General features: G+C 37.8%; 1 protein-coding gene across 6 annotated transcripts in view; it reads right to left on the reverse strand.

The window, feature by feature from the left end:
- Window positions 1-5,387: 5,387 nt before the first annotated feature.
- HTR1E (5-hydroxytryptamine receptor 1E) overlaps window positions 5,388-19,138 on the reverse strand; it is an 87,567-nt gene continuing 73,816 nt past the window's right edge. Inside the window, exons 1-2 of one of the 6 annotated variants that reach the window (XM_032339113.1) lie at window positions 8,314-8,396; window positions 5,388-7,172 (exon numbers count right to left, since the gene is read on the reverse strand). In XM_032339113.1, the coding sequence (XP_032195004.1) occupies window positions 5,894-6,991 (1,098 nt within the window). In that variant the 5' untranslated portion in view covers window positions 6,992-7,172; window positions 8,314-8,396 and the 3' untranslated portion in view covers window positions 5,388-5,893. Of the gene's footprint in view, window positions 7,173-8,077; window positions 8,277-8,313; window positions 8,397-19,138 lie in introns of those variants that run through there. The other 5 variants (XM_032339112.1, XM_032339111.1, XM_032339114.1 and 2 more) reach the window with 5 other exon arrangements.

The following is a 19,138-nucleotide window of genomic DNA, read 5'->3' on the forward strand; positions in this document are numbered from 1 at the left end:
TTCTTGCTTTCGTCATACGATTGCGCTTACACCACTTTTTCTTTTTCAGTGAAGAACTTTTATGATCAACTCAAGCTCACCGCAGATGGTTAACTTTTTTTATTGCCTAAAACTCTATTGATATTATCTCCAAATTCCTCCTGTTGCTATTTCTTTTGTATTGTCATTGTCCCCATGCCCTCTTTCCTTAAGTAAAAAAAAAAAAGTTAAATATTTGACAACTCCATAGGAGGACATTCCCTTCTTAACCACAACATAGTTCCACTTTTAAATTTCTTGAGTTCTGTAATCAATGTGTTCACTTCAATTAAATTCAGCAGGCGTGTAAGCTATGTAAATTGAATGCTACCATGTACCACCCTCTGTGTTAGGGGTTAGGAGCTTCCAGTGGGCTGACAGTTCACTTTTCTGAAAAAATTCTCTTCTCCTAATAATTCTCTTCTATTCTGAAGGAAATAATTTCAAACCATTTTCCTGGCAAAGCTGAAGCCTTCCATGTTTTCTCCAAGGTTGGGTTTATGGGGTGAAAGGAGGGTCGTGGGATAATTTAAGGGTCCCAGGAACATCCACGGTCATCCTTCCCACCTTTTGAAATATCTCCTGCTTCTAGTGACAAGCACCTCAGATTCTCTTTCAACTCTAACTCTGAAGTGACTTAGGTGAGACCATGTTTAACTTCTGAAAGCCTTTCATCAGATAAGGATCTGAGTCAATCCTCTGGGTCACCAATACCTCCTCCTTGCTGACAGACATTGTGTTGTGTTCCTTTTCTCAATGATCTCTTCCAATGTCATGGGAAACTCTCTAATCAACGTGTTGTCTGTATTTGTTGGTCTGACCCTCACTTTGATATTGGGCAGATTCAAACTGGCCTTGAACTTCTACAACCCTCCATGGCTTGCAAAAAAAGGTCATAGCAGCACTTTTGCAATGCTTCATCTTCTAAATTCTCAAAGAACCCTAGCCAATACCTGAATTAACCTTAGGCTTCTGCATATCCCATATCGATGGTGGTATTCCTGCGTTTCTTAGCAGGTAGTGATATTGGTATTTTGGGTGTGACAATTCTTTATTGAGTGGGACCTCCCCCCCCAGTTGCAGAATTTAGCCTCCGTGCCTCCTCCTACAAAATACCATTAGTGTTCTCTATTGTGATAGATATGCCCATACACACTCTCAAACACCTTTTAGAGCTATTGTGTGGTGCTCACAACTGCTGTGTGGTGCTTCATCCCATTAATCATTTTTCCTTGTTTCCTGCTGATTATAGTCAATAATTTGAGCACATTGCTTTTTCACATGTTGCATATGGTGGTCCTTGAAAAGTGAACAAGGTTTGATCCCATTCTCAAATGTGGTGCTTGTTGTTTCTAATTAAAAAAATTTTAATTTAAAATTAGAATTTAATTTAATTCTAATTTAAAAAATTGCCTTTGCTTGTATTTCTTATGTAGTCATAAGCTCCTTTTCATTATTTTTTTCTGATGCTCTTACTGCATTTACAAGCACTGTATATCTGGAGTTAGAAGTTGTTGTGCATAGAAGACCTCAAAAACTAAGCAAACACAGCAAACACATGGTAGACTGAGACCAGTATGACGCTGGATGTCTTGTGCTGGTAGCCAGAACAGTTAGTGAACCTCACTCTGGAATTTCCCTTGTACACATGTGTCAGAGTTTGCAAACTGAAATTCATAAGTATAGGGGGCTCTACAGTTATCCTAAGCAGACAATGGTGGCAATGCTCATAGGGGTTCTTATTGCTACTGGTTATAACTGAACACATACCAGGTCTTCAAAGGAGTGACTTATATCCAAGAATTCTTTCACCAATCTGAGGGGTTTGAAGTGGCGGAGGGGTGGGAGGTTGGGGTACCAGGTGGTGGGTATTATAGAGGGTATGGATTGCATGGAGCACTGGGTGTGGTGAAAAAATAATGAATACTGTTTTTCTGAAAATAAATAAATTAATTTAATAAAAAAAAAAGAATTCTTTCACCAAGAACACAAATCGAGAAGTCCTAATTTATTAGTTAACAGGAGTGTTTGAAATGTCACCCCTGGGGTTTACTTTTAATCCTTTAATATTTACACTAGAAAAACTAACGATATTGGAAGGAACCATTATTCAAGTTTTAATTGAAAGCAGCAATGGCAGTCAATACTAGCTAGCACAACTGGGTAAATGAGTAAACCAAACAATGGATTTTTTTTTTCACCAATAGGTTTGATTTATACTAGGAAATAGATACAGATTCTTCTTTGCTAAGGGCCAAGGTAAGTATGAGAGAGTTGCATTTAATTAGGACTTATCTAGTAAATTGTAAATATGTTAGTAAAAATGAGTAAGTGAAAATTACTTGTGCATCTGCTTTTTGTTTTTTATTTACTTAGACTCTTAACATTTTAAAATGCTTAAAATTACCAAGAATTTTCAATAGATGATATGTGGAAGATGATGAGAAAGCAAGTGAGTTGTTCATATCATTTCTAAATATTAGAGGTACAGTCATGATAAATATTGTATTTTCAGCATATGCACAATCTCAGTCCAGTCACCCATAATTTAAATCTCCACATCCTCATGCATAGATCGTCAGGAGCTGGGTAGCAATTGACTTGCCTTGAGATACCGGAGCTCTACATACAGAAACCAATATCCCTTTGAGGTAGACTGTTCATTGTTCCTGTGTATTCATTCTCTTGTTCTTCCGTTTATTATAATGTCCTCAATTTTAGCAAGGCATGAGGTGCCCAGCTAGAGATTTACTCTCCTATTCTCTTTTACAACTTGGTGTGTCCATGTGACAAATTATTGCCAACGGAGTACAAGCAGAAGTTATGTGATCCCCACATAACTTAAAAGGAAACTGCTCTCTACTTCTGTCTCTTACTTCCTATGGACTGGAATGTGGATGTGATGGTGAGTCAGCTTTGGCCATGCAGATGAGAGCAAGCCCTGGGAGGAAGGAAGAACCACCTTGTCCTGGATAGTGTTGTGCAGCAGAGTCTCCTACTCACTCTAGGCTGCCCTCCTACCTCTTTACTCTCATGTGAGGGAGAAAGAAACTATCTTGTTGAACTACTGTGTTTGGGGGGGCCCTTCTTGAGATCAGCTTAACTTGAATCCTATTGCTTAAAGTTTATTCATTTATATTCAACAGACAATCCTTTTTCTTTCCGTGTGGAAGATTTTTCCAGCAGTTTTTGAACAAGGTTGGGAAGTGGGAGTAAGTTTTGGGGAAAAAGAAAGTATTGTACCATGGGATTTTAGAAGTTTGGTTTTCTCACTGGGAGAAGATGGCACATGGATATTTTCTTTTCCAGGGACATAATTCCATTCACATTACAGACATTTATTGAGGGTCTACTGTGTGCAAAACACTGTAGAAGTCCCTAGGGATACAGAGATGAATAGACATGGTTCCTGCCCTCAAGGAGCTCACAGTCTATTAGGGCAGACAGCAGAAATACATAAACAATGCACTATAAAATAGGGTGAATATAGTAATAGTAATAGAAATGGGGTTCTATGGAAGCATAGAGCTGGGAGAGAGGGTTTTCATAGTGATGGAGAAAGAAGAAGAAGGATCTCGGAAAGACTTTACAGAGGAGATTGCATTTGTGCTGCAAGATCGCTTGAAGAGCTGGTAGAAGAAGAAGGGAAAGCCGTGGGGTCAGTTTTCTGAAGCTGTGGGAGCTACTGTTAGGGGAGCTCAGAAAACCCAGAAAAGAACCAGACTTTTCTGGAGTATGAGGTGGGTGAGAGAAAGTGGTGAGTCACAACTCTAAAAAGGTAGTTAAAGTCACATAGTGAAAGAGCCTTGAATATTATACTAAGGAATCTTAATTTATTTTAAACTGATAGAGAAAAAGTAGAGGATTATGAATACTGTAATTAAAACCTGTGGTATGCTTGAGGGTAGTGATTCTCAAATCAGAATCTCCTAGAGGGTTTATTAAACAGAGATTTTGCTCTCCAAATTTGTGATTCATTATGTCTTCAGCCCGGGACATTGCATTTTTCACAACTTCCCAGGTGATGCAAATGTTCCTGGTCGGGAGCTGCCACTCTGAAAACCACTGTTCTAGAAGATGCATCTGATAGATGTGCAGGTGTGTGGGGGTGGAGTTGCAGGCGAAGGACTTCAGAGGAAGGTGGACCAGATAAGAAGACTTGGAAGAGATGAGGGGACCAACTTATTGGAGAAGAAGGGGGCATATTTCTGTAGAGGTAAATGGAGAAGACTTTAAGACTCTCTGAACGTTACAGACAAGTCTTGGAAGAGAGAGGATCACGTTTATCTAATAGGGGTGATAAGAGGCAAGGTAATCCTGTTACCTGAAACTGGGAAGGTGCAAGGAGGAGAAGGTGTGAGTGTGGGAAAATGATCACGGGTTCAGTATGGAAAACTATGTTTGAGGAACGAACAGGTTAGTCACAGGGAGGTGTTCACTGGAGGTAACTCATGGGTCTGGAATTTGAGAAAGACCAATCAGAACTAAAGACAAAAATTGAAAAGCCACAGGCGTGTGATGGGATGGGACAGAGTATGGAGATACAGGGGGTAAGAGCTGAGGACAATACCCCAGGAGGAAGAAAAGGAGACAAAGAAAGAGGAGGTAGTTGGAGAAGCAGGGGACTGCTGTATTTTGTATTTTGGAAGTCATGGGCTTAACGAGAAAGGGAGGCTTAGTTATTTTAATTGATGAGAGATTGGAAAGTAGATAAGGACAGAGGGAAGGCCATTGTATTTGCCTACTGGCAACTCACCAAAGACCTCTGGGAGTTCTGTTTTGAGAGAACTAGGAGGGACAAACTCACATGGCATAGGATAGGAAAGTCAGTGGAAGGTGAGAGGTGAGCAGAACGAAGGATTGATAAGTGGAGAAACTCAGGGGGGAGAGCCAGAGGAGAGACGAAGCAGCCTCGTGAATGGGAAGTAGGAGTAGAAGAAATGTACGCCAGGGTTCAAGATACTTGAGCAAACTGATAAGTGAGATTAAGAAGAGAGGAGGGGGATGGGAGAAAGGGAGAGGAGAAGGGAGGAATAGAGAGAGGGTCTGCTGCCTGTACTCCCACCCAAATCCTGCCAGAGGCAGGGAGAGTATGCAAGGCTCAGCGGGACTCTTCTCAGAATGTAAGGAGGTCCAATGTTCCTGTCAGGTCATATAACAACACATTGGAGGAGATTTCGATTATCTTGTATTTGTTTTTGCTTCATTTTCATAGTTAAATACCTAGGAAAGTGCCAGAGTATTCATTCCAGGTTCTTTTTAGAGAATGAGGAAGCATATTTAATCATGAACTATAAAGGACACGTCAGCTGTACTATTTGTGCCTAAAGGAGTGGGCTATGTAGTCACAGTAAATGACTTTAGCTTAGGTCTGCAAGCAGATGACAGTGCACCACTCTTTTTTTTTTTTTAATTAATGCTTTATGTAGTCATGCAATTTGCAGTTCCCTCTAAAATTTGCATGGATATGGAGCCACGACCTCGGTTTTAATGGCACAGGAGGGCAAGTTATCAAGTATTTGATTTATAAGTAGTAAGAAATTCTGCAAATGAAGATTTATTTTGGCGTTCTTTAATTGCAAGATTAACTGAAATGGCTAAAAAAAGTAGTTACTATTTCACCTTATTATTATGTCTATGAAATTTCTGTCTTTATAGGATGTTTATTGGAAATCATGTACCACAAATAAAACCAGAGGTAGAAAACGGCACACCAGATAACAAACCTCAAACAAAACAGAACAAACAAACAAAAGGACCACAGTACCTTACAAACTTTTCTGAACCAACTATGTTCAAGAATTAATAAGTTGAACCCCTTTCCTCTGTCCACAAACAAGGCTGGTAAAAACAATGCCTTTTGGCTTTATGAAATCTACACATGTTCTCGGCACTTAATTAGTTTTTTAAAAGCCAGTTTAAAGTCTTCATTAAAACTTGTATAGAGCAGAGGGTTGATCAGAGAATTAACATAACCAAGCCACGTTAAAAAATCAGCCACTTCAGAGGACACTGTGTAGATACTCAGACCCACAATTAATTCTTTGATGAAAAATGGAAGCCACGACAAAATGAATGCTCCCAAAATCAGTCCTAGGATGCGTGCTGCCTTGCGTTCCCTGGTACTAGAGATCTGCTGACGTTCTCCTGGGTGATCTAGATCATTATCGAAGGAAGGGATCCTGATAGAGTTGTGGATCTTTTCAAACTCGGTGGTAGGGTCTGAGGTGGAGAAATCAGACACACAGAAAGTCTGTGTAAGTTTACAACTCGCAAAAGAATTTTGGCTATCTGTGCTTCTGTTGCTTAAGTGCCGGCTTGATCCTCTTTTCTGGTAAAGGCTCTTGGCTGCATGGTAGATCCGGTAATACAGAATAAGTATCAAAGTCAAGGGGATATAAAATGCTCCAAGCGTGGAATAAATGGTGTAGATGACATGGTCATGCTGGATGGTACACTCACTAGGAGGTGGGCTGAGTTGGCGGTGGCTTCTCCAGAACAGGGGGGGCATGGAGATGAAGATGGAGATGGTCCAGACGGTGAGGATCATCAGCACAGCCCTCTTGGCGGTCCTCTTCCTGGCATATTCAATAGCATTGGTGATGGCCCAGTACCTGTCTAGGGCAATCACACAGAGATGGAGGATGGAGCAGGTGCAGCAGGTCATGTCCACACTCAGCCACACCTCACAGATGAAGTATCCTAGTTTCCAGCTGTCCATGACAATGTACATGATGCTCAGTGGCATGACGAGTACTGCCACCAGGAGATCTGTCACAGCCAGGGAACAGATCAGGTAGTTGGCAGGCTGGTGGAGCTTCTTGGTGGTACAGATGGCCATGATCACCGCCAAGTTCAGTAACATGGTCAGGGTGGTGATGATCACCAGAGTCATGGAGATGAGCATCTTTTCAGTGATGGTCTTGGGTCTCACAGCCACACTGGCTTCTGCGGTACAGTTAGTGATATTCATGTTTTCCCTGTTTCAGTCGACACTGTGGAGAAGCTGTTGGTTATTTTCCTTCAGCTGGAAATTATTTAGACTTCAATGCCTCTCATTTATAAGAAGACTGTAGTTTCTTCAGCTATGTAGTTTCTTATGTTCCATTTTGTATGGGTAAAAGGAAGTACCACATCATTTCTTCTGAGGGTTCCTGGAAGATAGTATGCTACTGGTTAATGAATGAAAAATACATGTTTTTCCCCCTGGAAAATGTTATTGTATTTCAGTACTCATAAATTCCTTACACATTTTTGATATAGTTTTCTTTTTATCTCTGAGTATAAAGTTTACCTTTACATTACTCTTCAAAATATACTTTTAAAAAAATTGACGTATAGTTGACACACAATATACATAATTTCAGGTATACAACATAGTGATTCACAAATCTAATCCTTATGCTGTGCTAACCACAAATGTAGCTACCAAAAGGATACTTTTTAAAAAGTTAAGTTCCCAAACTCTCATGAAAACATTATCAACTTTTAATCTATATTGCCACCTGAATTACTTTCTTATTTATATTTTTTAATGTATATATGCACTTAAACATAAAGTATTTTTTTATTTGGAAACATATAGTCACCTTGCATCATACTTTAAAATTCTGGGACATTATAGAAAAAAATTATATTGTTTATAATAAGCAGACTTCAAAGCAGTTTAAAAGTTTCATAGCAAATGCTCAACTCCAAAGATATTTTAGTGTCATCATGAAGTTGTGTGACTTTTGTCTAATTATTTCTGACATTTTACTTATACCACTGTGCATTTCTTTGGAGAAAAGAGAGGGGAAAAAAGCATATAACATTACTTTGATGTTTATGGCAAATTGTTCTCAGAGTAATACCGTAAACTGACAGTGAAACAGCATCATCACCAGGGTCAAAGAATTCCGCACTTAAAAAAAAATGTCTTTAGTTTTGGTTAACATTTGTGTTCTTTCCATTTCTATCTATCTATCATCCATCTATCTATCTATCATCTATCTATCTATCTATCTATCTATCTATCTATCTATCTATCTCTATCATCTCTCTCTCTCTGTCTACCTACCATCTATGATCTGTCTCCTGGATAGCTGTGATTAAATTGGGCAATCAGTGAGATAGTGACATTTATTGAATGCATAGTTGTAAGGAATTAAAAAAAAGGTACAACAGTCCCCCTTATCTACAGTTTTGCATTCCGCACTTTCGATTACCTTGGTCTTCAAGCCGATGATCCTCTCCCTGATGAATCCGCAGAAAGTCAATAGGCCTATTGCTATGTCACAAACCTGCATCACTCACCGTGCTTTGCCTCATCACGTAGGCATTTTATCCTCTCACATCATCACAAGGAAGGTGAGTACCGTAAGATAATTTGAGAGACTCCATTCACATAATGTTTATTCTGGTATACTGTGTGTTTTTTAAAGACTTTATTTATTTATTTATTTATTTATTCATTTATTTATTTATTTATCTGAGAGAGAGAGAAAGTAAGAGAGAAAGTAAGCATGAGTGGGGGAGGGACGGGCAGAATGAGAGGCAGAAGCAGACTACCCTGGGATCATGACCGGAACGGAAGGCAGATGCTTAACCGACAGCCGTCCAGGCACCCCTAGAGTATATTATTATAATTTTTTTTATTAGTTATTGTTGTTAATCCTTTTGTTGTATCTAACTGTTAAACTTTGTCATAGGTTTGTAAATATGGGAAAAGACATGGTGCATACAGGGTCCGGTACTACCTGTGATTTCAGGTATTCAGTCTTGGGATGCATTTTCTGCAGGTAAGGGGGGACTACTGTAAGCTCAAATATGAATGTATATTCATGAAAACAACACGATCAAAATCCACATAGGAATATTCACAGCCAGTGGCTGTTTGTCAGAACATTGATCAAATCCTCTGATTTGTCTCTGTGGGATTAAGTCCAGGATAACTTCAAAGACAACTGGCATTTTGGCAGTTATAAGAAGGGACATAGATTGATGTGGATTAGGCTTAACAGACATTCTCTAATGAGGGCAGGAGCAGGTGAAGCATGTATGAAATGGAGAATGGAGTGGATGAGAGTCCTTGGGTAGACTGGGGACTGGAAGCCAGGGGGGTAGGAATAAAAATCTCCAGCCAGGCTGAGAGCCATCTAGCTCTGGATTTAATGTCTTCTGCCCACTGGGCAAAAATCAAGAAGACTGGGGGATGGTTACCATTTATTCTTTAGATATAGAAAGTAAAAGAAAATGATTTCACTAAAGACAAAAAAATGGGGCAATTGTTTTTAAAACAGTCTTTATCTTTCTGCAGTGAAATGAGAATCATTCTGCCTCTCTGTTTTCATTATGCTTTTATAGCATTTCTGTAGATGTACCTTCTTGAAATTCATGTTTCCCTCTTCTTCTATGGGTTTTGCTCCACCAACAGTACATTCTTTCTTGTAAATTAAATGTTTCCTTCTCTCATGGATATTTTCCCTTCTTTTCTAGTCACTTTAAACGTGCATTTATATCTGAGACAGGCTGTAACATTGAAAGTGTATGGGCTTTGGAATCAGAGTCCTGGGTTGCACCTGAGCCATGTATTAGCTTGGACAAACTCTATATTTCTCCCTGTGGCCAACATGTGTATTTCTCTATTTTGACCCCCCTTCTCCTTAATTACATGAAATAGAGTCTTTTTTTTCCTGCAAACATTAATCCTAAGTTATGTTTTTTTGGGGTCCATGAGGTCTGTTGGAAGAGTAATTTTGTTTTGTTTTAAAAGTGAGCTCCATGCTCAGTGTGGAGCCCAAAGTGGAGCCCAATGCAGGGCTGGAACTCCAGATAAAACCTGAGCTGAGATCAAGAGTCAGATGCTTAACCAGTTGAGCTACCCAGGCATCCCAGAAAACTAGTTCTAAACAAAAAAAAGCTTTTCCACTCTGATTGGAGGAATCAGATTCTTCTACTCTCCAATCTTCTCAGATTGAGAATATAGAGAGTAGCCTGGATAAGAGACAGAAAACTTTAGAAGTTTTAGTTTGATAATAGAAACAACTAGAAAATGCTATTTTAAAAACAAGAAGTTAAAAAAAAATCAAATAATTCAGCTTCATCAAGCTTTTAAAAGCTGCTCTTTTTCTGAGCTCCCATACCTCCTAGTTCTTATTTCTCTGGTGACACCATCTTCTTCCTTATTTTGTACCTACTTATTTTTCATTCCTCCCCCTCCCCTCCACTCTACCCCCAGTTAACTACACATTTCTGGAGGATGGGATGTATGTCTGAGTCCTCTTTTTAACTGTCTCCTGTTAAATTAGCAAAAATATTACTGGTTGGGGCTACACTGTCAGTCCTTTAATGTGACTTTTTGGTTTATTTCATGCCCCAGCCTTTCAGAATAGGAGTTAAGTTTAATATCCCGGTGTTGCCAGTCCCTCGAAATTCCTGCAGCATCAAGCTTGCCATCTTTTAGCTTGAAGTGTGTTCCATAACACCACGTAGAACATAATCTTTTGAATAGCTGGATGGGATGAACTGGGGAGCAATTATGGATTGAACTAGTCTGAGAACTGGGTCCTGGAGCTCTTCACTAATAAAGGATCAGAAAGAAAAGGAGGAACCAGGAAGGCAGAGTAGAACAGCTATTCAGGTAGAGGAGAATGATGAAAGATAATTCCATCCTAAGATGGATGAAAACAGTATATGAAATAAGAGTGATCAGCTATGTAAGTGCTTCTGACAGGCAGTGGGCGATGAGGACTTGACCGTTGGTCTGGGTGATGTGGATGACACCAGTGACCTTCACAAGACCCATTTGGTGCTGTGGTAGAGATTGAAGGCTGAATGTGGTGGTTCAAGAAAGAATGAGAAGAAAGGAAATAGAGACATTGAATAAAAACAAGTATTTAAAGCGTTTTGCTGAAAAGGGGAGCAGAGAAATAAGGTAGCTGTGGAGGGAGATGTGGGATCAAGGTTGTTTTCTTTTTAGGATCAGAGATTGTCTTTTTAAACTGGACTATTTGCAGTTTTCTTTACTACTATACTGTGTATTCCTTTTATTGGTACCGAGAGCATTTCTGGAGGGAGTGAAATGTAAAAGAGGAAGCAGGAAAGCAATAATGGAAGAAGCTGGAAGTCCGTGGGGCTGGGGGCAGCAGGGAAGTAGAATTCTTTGATCAATGTAAGGGATTATACTGGGGACTGTGAAGCAGATAAAGATGCAGCCATACTCAGGAAATGATCCCAACTCCAATTATCTTGGGTTCCTTTATCTTCTTAAGAAAATAACAGCATGGATTTATAATCACCACCAACTCCTTAGGAGGCAGTATGATGTCTAATTAGAACAGTGCTAGTTACGCAGCACCTGAAAATTTAAGTATCTTTAGCTTTTTGCATCGTAGGGGAGGAGGAATTATAACACTTAATTCAAAACACCCTCTGCAGAACTCGTCCAAACACCAATATCAATATACCAAACTTCCATTAGTCCATTGGAATGAAAAGTTAACTACAATAATCATAGCTAAAAAATGGATGTATCCCATGAGGAGTTAATGTAGGTCCTTCTTTGGGGGTTTGTAACTTTTAGTTTCTGCTCTGATTATGACATGGAAAATACCAGTGCAGTCAAAAGCTATATTTAAGTGGTTTTTCATTGAAATCACAAATGGGAGAGAATCACTATAAACCAAATGGGTCAATGTATGCTGCTCTCATTTACTGAGATGCTTCAGAATTTCTGATTTGTACTACGCCAGTGACAGAACACCAGGGACAAGAGGTCATGAGTACACTCACTTTTAATTTCACCATCTTATCTAGTCTTGCATTGGTTTTCAATAATTATTGTTAATTTATCAGAAATATCCTTGCATCTCTTCTTTGGCCACTTTCATTTTGCCTAAATTTCTTCAAATAATTGTAAAATTCTTTAATATAGGATCTAAGAAATAAAACAAAACAAAACCACACTCATAAATCTCATAAATACAGAGAACAAACTGGTGGTTTCCAGAGGGAAGACTGGGAGGATGGATGAAATAGGTGAAGGGGTTAAGAGATACAAACTTCCCATAATAATATAAATAAGTCATGGGATTGTGAAGTGTAGCCTAGGGAATATAGACAATAATACTGTAATAACTATGTGTGGTAATACATGGGAACAAGACTTACCATGGTGATCCCTTCTTAATGTATATAAATATGGAATCACTATGTTGTAGACCTGAAACTAATATAATACTGTATGTCATCTACGCTTCAATTAAAAAAAGGAAGAAAAAATCTTTAGTATGTGCCAGTTTCTTTTTTTTTCTTTTAAATTTCAGGAGCAGCTACTTGCCCTCATATTACTAATTTTATCTTTCCAATTACTCATTAAATTCACTTCCTCAGCCTTCGTAAAGAATTTTCTTGGCCTGTCTATAGAAAAGAAGGGGTGGATAGTAGTTTGCTTCTCATTTGGTCTTCACTGGGAGCAAAGGAAGATGTAGTGGAGATACTGGAGTGTAGGGCTCTTTATTCTCTTCCTCTTGTTTATTTAAATTGTGACATGTGACATGTGGTCATTATGAGCTTATTATATTCATAATAATGGGAAAACATTATCATTGTAAAAATCAAACAAAACAGAGTACATAGAGTTTTAGGAGATGTTTAGATATTCTGGACACATGTCTTTTGTCAAAACAATGTTTTGTGAACATTTTCTTCTACTCTGTACTTGGCTTCTGTATTTTTTAATGATGTCTTTTGAAAAGCAGAAGGTTTCGATTTTGATGAAGTTTAAGTTACCTATTTTTCTTTATGATTAGAACTTCCTGTGTCCTAAGAAATGACTTCAAGGTCACAAAGATATTTTCTATATTTTCTTCTAGAAACTTAGTACTTCTAGCTTTTGTATTGGAAGAGGTCCTCGGGGGACCCTCTGGTGTCCTGTAAGCTGGACCCAGACAATCAGAGGCATCTCACCATCTATAATCCTCCATCCTTGGAATGTGTGTTTGGCCTACTATTCCTACAGTGGGAGCCATTTTCAAGGATACAGCCTTGAGAGAGCGATGTGCTGGTGAGACTCTCTGGATGATACACATTGTTGAACACAGGTAATTCTTCTGTATAAACTTTAAAGATTCTGGAGGGTGGATGTGCAGGGCTACTCATCTCCTCGCCATCCAAGACAAGCCTACTGTGTAGTTTCCCTTGGTTATTAAACCTGTCACTTACCAATCTGAAGTTGTCTGTCTCTTAGACTCTCCTTGCCCTCCATGTTCAGGGGCCAATTTCAGATTTCATCTGAGAAATTCCCAAATTTATGAACCAACAATTCATGATCTATCTTGAATAAATTTTTGTATTTGAATATGAGGTATCCAAATACAAAAGGTTTTTGTGGTTTTTCTTTTTTCTTCCATGTGGATGTCTAGTTGTTTCAATAAATTTTGTAGAAAAGACTTTATTTCCCCATTGAAATGCTTTGATGTCTTTGTCAAAAATCAATCAGTTGTATGTGTCAGTTTATTTTTATGCTCTCTCTCCTGTTTCTTGATCGACCTTTGTAGTCAGTATAACACTGTCTTTATTACTACAACTTTCAATGTAAGTCTTGAGATCAGGTGGTGTGAGTCCAGTTTTGTTTTTTTCCAACCTTGTTTTGGCTATTCCGGGTTCTATGAATTTCCAAATAGATTTTGGAATCAAATTATCAGTTTCTACAAAAACCTGCTGGAATTTTAGTTTGCCTTGTATAAAAACTAGACTAAGGAGAATTAAAATTTATCAATATTGTGTGCTCTCCAATTAAAGAAAAAAGAAGCATTCTCTAATTGTTTTGTTTCTTAGTTTCTCTCAGTAATATTTGTAATTTTCAGTGTTGAAGTTTTGTACATATTTCTTTAAATTTATCTCTATGTATTTGTAAATTTAGTCTTTATATTTGAATAGAAGTGGCATGCAATGTTACATTAGTTTCAGGTATACAGTGTAGTGATTGGACAAGCTTATATATTATGCTTTTCTCACCACAAGTGTAGCTACCATCTGCCACCATACAATACTATTACAATATCATTTACTGTATTCCTTATACTGTGACTTTTATTCCCATGACTTATTCATTCCATAACTGGAAGCTTGTATCTCTCACTCATTCATCCATTTTGTCCATCCCACACACCCACTTTCTCTCTGGAAATCATCAGTTTGTTCTCTGTATTTATAGGTCTGATTCTGCTTTTTGTTATTTGTTCATTTGTTTTTTTTTTTTTTTAAATTCCACATATGAGTGAAATCATATGGTATTTGTCTTTCTCAGTCTGACTTAATACCTATATACCTATATGACAATGTATTACTGAGTAATACCCTTAGGTCCATCCATATTGTCACAAATGGCAAAAATGGTAAAACAAACAAACCCCTCAACCTTTTTAATGGCTGTGTAATATTCCTGTGTGTGTGTGTGTGTGTGTGTGTGTGTGTGTGTACACCACATACTTTTTAAGTATTCATGTGTCAGTGCTCACTTGAGCTTCTTCTATATCTTAGCTATTGTAGACAATGCTGCAATAAACATAGGGGTGCACAAATTGGTAGTGTTTTTATAAACTCATAATGAAGTAGCAGAAAGAGGGATCTCTCTATGTATTTTAATATTTTTGATGTTTCTATAAATGGTACTTGTATTTCAATTTCCATTTTTATTCCTTGTATAGAGAAATATAATGTATTTCTGGATATTGATTTTGAATCTGTGATCTCTTATCTCTTACTGATCCTAGTAGATATTTTATAGATTCTTAAGATTTTTCTATAAAACAATAATTTCATTTGCAAACAGAGATGCTTTTATTTCTTTTCTGATTTTGTTGCTTTTATTTCTTTGTTTTGCCATGTCATACTAACTAGAACTACAGTAAAATGCTAAATAGAAGTGGTGAGAACCAACATTTGTATCTTCTTTCCTACCAGATGGGGGAAATGTTCATCATTCACCATTAATACATTATCTATAAGTTTTTCTTAGATCATGTTTATTAGTTTGAGGAAATTTTCTTCTATCTTAAATCCCTGATAGTTTTTATAATAAGTGGGCATTTTATCAAATGTATCTTTTTCAACTACTGAGACAGTTTATGATATCATGTGGTGAATCATGGTAACTGATTTTTGGAAGTTAAACCAATCTTGCAGTCCTGGAAAAACTTCAGTTAGTTATGATGTATTTTTAAATATATATTACAGAGTTTGGTTTGCTAATATTTTGTTAAGAAGTTTGTATTATGTTCAAGAGAGATTGTTTCACAATTTATTTTCTTGTATTGGTTTGTGAGTTTAAAAATTTTCTGAAGGAGTTTGAGAAGTATCAATGGCATTTCTTTTGAGAATATTTGATGGGATATACCTGCAGATCCCTTTGGATCTTGAGTTTTTCTTGTGGGGAGGTTTTCTTCTTTTTAAATATTTATTTATTTGAGAAACAGAAAAAGGGAGGCAGTGTGGGGGCAAGGAACGGGGAGAGGGAGAGGAAGTCTTAAGCAGATTGTGTGCTGAGCACAGAGCCTGATGTGGCTTGATCTCATGACCCTGACATCACGACCTGAGCTGAAACCAAGTCAAACACATAACCATATGTGCCACGCAGGTGCCCCGGGTGGGGAGATTTTTAACTGTAAATTTAGTTTCTTTACTATACTTCAATTAAAAAAAAAATCAACACCACCACCACCACCATCAAAATCTCATATATTAGAGTTTTTAGGGTTTCTCTTTTTTCTTGTATGACTTGATAATTTATGTCCTTTAAGGAATTTGTTCATTTAACCTAAGTTGTCAAATTCATAGTCATAAAGTTAGTCATAATATTCCTTTCATGTCCTTTTAATGTCTGTAATATCTATGTGGTATTCTCTTGTTTATTCCTTTTTTAAAAATTTACTTTTTATTTTTTTATTAACATATAATGTATTATTAGCCCCAGGGGTACAGGTCTGTGAATCATCAGGCTTAAGCACTTCACAGCAGTTGCTATAGCACATGCCCTCCCAAATGTCCATAACCCAACCATCCTCTCCCTACCCGTCTCCCCCCAGCAACCCTCAGTTTGTTTTGTGAGATTAAGAGTCTCTTATAGTTTGTCTCCCACCCAATACCATCTTGTTTCATTTTTTCCTTCCCTATTTCCTAAGCCCCCAACTTTCCCTTTCAAATTCCTCATATCAGGGAGATCATATGATAATTGTCTTTTTCTGACTGACTTATTTCGCTCAGCATTATACTCTGTAGTTCCTTCCACATCATTGGAAATGGCAAGATTTCATTTCTTTTGATGGTTGCATTACATGTACAGAGTATCCCATTGTATATAAATACCACATCTTCTTTATCCATCATCTGTTGATGGACATCTAGGTTCTTTCCATAGTTTGGCTATTGTGGACATTGCTGCTATAAAATTCACATGTATGCCTCTTTGGATCACTACATTTATATCCTTAGGGTAAATAACCAGTAGGGCAATTGTTGAGTCGTCAGGTAGCTCTATTTTCAATTTTTTGAGGAAGCTCCATATTATTTTCCAGAGTGGCTGCACCAGCTTGCATTCCCACCAACAGTGTAGGAGGGTTACCCTTTCTCCGCATCCTCGCCAGTGTCTGTTGTTTCCTGACTTGTTAATTTTAGCCATTCTGACTGGTGTGGGTTGGTATCTCATTGGGGTTTTGATCTGCATTTCCCTGATGCCGAGTGATGTGGAGCACTTTTTAATGTGTCTGTTGGCCATCAGGATGTCTTCTTTGCACAAATGTCTGTTCATGTCCTCTGCCCATTTCTTGATTAGATCATTTGTTCTGTGGGTGTTGAGTTTGATAAGATCTTTGTAGATTTTTGATACTAGTCCTTTATCTGATATGTCATTTGCAAATATCTTCTCCCATTCTGTCAGTTGTCTTTTGGTTCTGTTGATTGTTTCCTTTGCTGTGCAAAAGCTTTTGATCTTGATGAAGTCCCAACAGTTCATTGTTGCCCTTGCTTCCTTTGCCTTTGGAGATTTCTAGGAAGAAGTTTCTGTGGCTGAGGTCAAACAGGTTGCTGCCCGTGTTCTCCTCAAGGGTTTTGGGGGATTCTTTTCTCACACTGAGGTCTTTCATTCATTTTGAGTCTATTTTTATGTGTGGAGTAAGGAAATGGTCCAGTTTTATTTTTCTGCATGTGTGTGTTTTCCCAACACCATTTGTTGAAGAGCCTCTCTTTCTTCCATTGGACATTCTTTTCTGCTTTGTCAAGTATTAGTTGACCATAGAGTTAAGGGTCTATTTCTGGGCTCTCTATTCTGTTGCATTGATCTATGTGTCTGTTTTTGTGCCAGTAGCATACTATCTTGATGATGACAGCTTTGTAATAGTGCTTGAAGTCTGGAATTGTGATGCCGCCAGCTTTGGCTTTCTTTTTCAACATTCCTCTGGCTATTCGGGGTCTTTTCTGGTTCCGTGTAAATTTTAGGATTATTTGTTCAATTTCTTTGAAAAAAATTTGTATTTTGATAGGGTTGACATTAAACATGTAGAGTGCTTTAGGTAGCATAGACACCTTCACAATATTTGTTCTTCCAATCCATGAGCATGGAACATTTTTCCATTTCTTTGTATCATCCTCATTTTCTTTCATGAGTACGTTATAGTTTTGTGAGTACAGATTCTTTGCCTCTTTGGTTAGGTTTATTCCTAAGTATCTTATGGTTTTAGGTGCAATTGTAAATGGGATCGATTCTTTAATTTCTCTTTCTTCTGTTTTGTTGTTGGTGCATAGAAATGCAACTAATTTCTGTGCATTTCTGTGCAGATAGATTTTCTATCCTGACACTTTACTGAATTCCTGTATGAGTTCTAGCAGATTTGGAGTGGTGTCTTTTGGGTTTTTCACATAAAGTATCATATCATCTGCAAAGAGTGAGAGTTTGACTTCCTCTTTGCCAGTTTGGATGCCTTTATTTTCTTTTTGTTGTCTGATTGCCGAGGCTAGGACTTCTAGTACTATGTTGAACAGCAGTGGTGATAATGGAAACCCTGCCATGTTCCTGACCTCTTAGCAGAAAAGCTCTCAGTTTTTCTCTATTGAGAATGATATTCGCTGTGGGTTTTTCATAGATTGCTTTGATGATATTGAGATATGTACCTTCTATCCCTACACTTTGAAGAGTTTTGATCAACAAAGGATGCTGTACTTTGTCAAATGCTTTTTCAGCATCTATTGAGAGTATCATATGGTTCTTGTGCTTTCTTTTAGTAATGTTTTGTATCACATTGATTGATTTGCGGATGTTGAACCAAACTTGCAACCCTGGAATAAATCCCACTTGGTTGTGGTAAATAATCCTTTTAATGGACTGTTGGATTCTATTGATTAGTATTTTGGTGAGAATTTTTGCATCTGTGTTCATCAAGGATATTTAGTCTGTAATTCTCCTTTTTGATGGGATCTTTGTCTGGTTTAGGGATCAAGGTAATGCTGGCCTCATAAAATGAGTTTGGAAGTTTTCCTTCCATTTCTATTTTTTGGAACAGTTTCAGGAGACTAGGTATTCTTCTTTAAATCTTTGGGAATTCCCCTGGGAAGCCGTCTGGCCTTGGGCTCTTGTTTGTTGGGAGATTTTTGATGACTGCTTCAATCTCCTTACTGATTATGGGTCTGTTCAGGTTTTCTATTTCTTCCTGGTTCCGTTTTGGTAGTTTCTAGGTCTCTAAGAATGTATCCATTTCTTCCAGATTGTCAAATTTGCTGGCATATAGTTGCTCATAATATGTTCTTATAATTGTTTTTATTTTTTTGGTGTTGGTTTTGATCTCTCCTCTTTCATTTATGATTTATTAATTTGGGTCCTTTCTCTTTTCTTTTGGATAAGTTTGGCCAAGGGTGTATCAATCTTATTAATTCTTTCAGAGAACCAGCTCCTAGTTTCGTTGATTTGTTCTACTGTTTTGTTGGTTTCTATTTCATTGATTTCTGCTCTGATCTTTGGGATTTCTCTTCTCCTGCTGGATTTAGCTTTCTTTGTTGTTCTTTCTCCAGTTCCTTTAAGTGTAGGATTAGGTTGTGTATTTGAGACCTTGTTTCTTGAGAAAGGCTTGTATAGCTATATATTTTCCTC

The sequence above is a fragment of the Mustela erminea genome, chromosome 4 (genome assembly GCF_009829155.1).
Source record: "Mustela erminea isolate mMusErm1 chromosome 4, mMusErm1.Pri, whole genome shotgun sequence".
Classification (NCBI taxonomy): domain Eukaryota; kingdom Metazoa; phylum Chordata; class Mammalia; order Carnivora; family Mustelidae; genus Mustela; species Mustela erminea.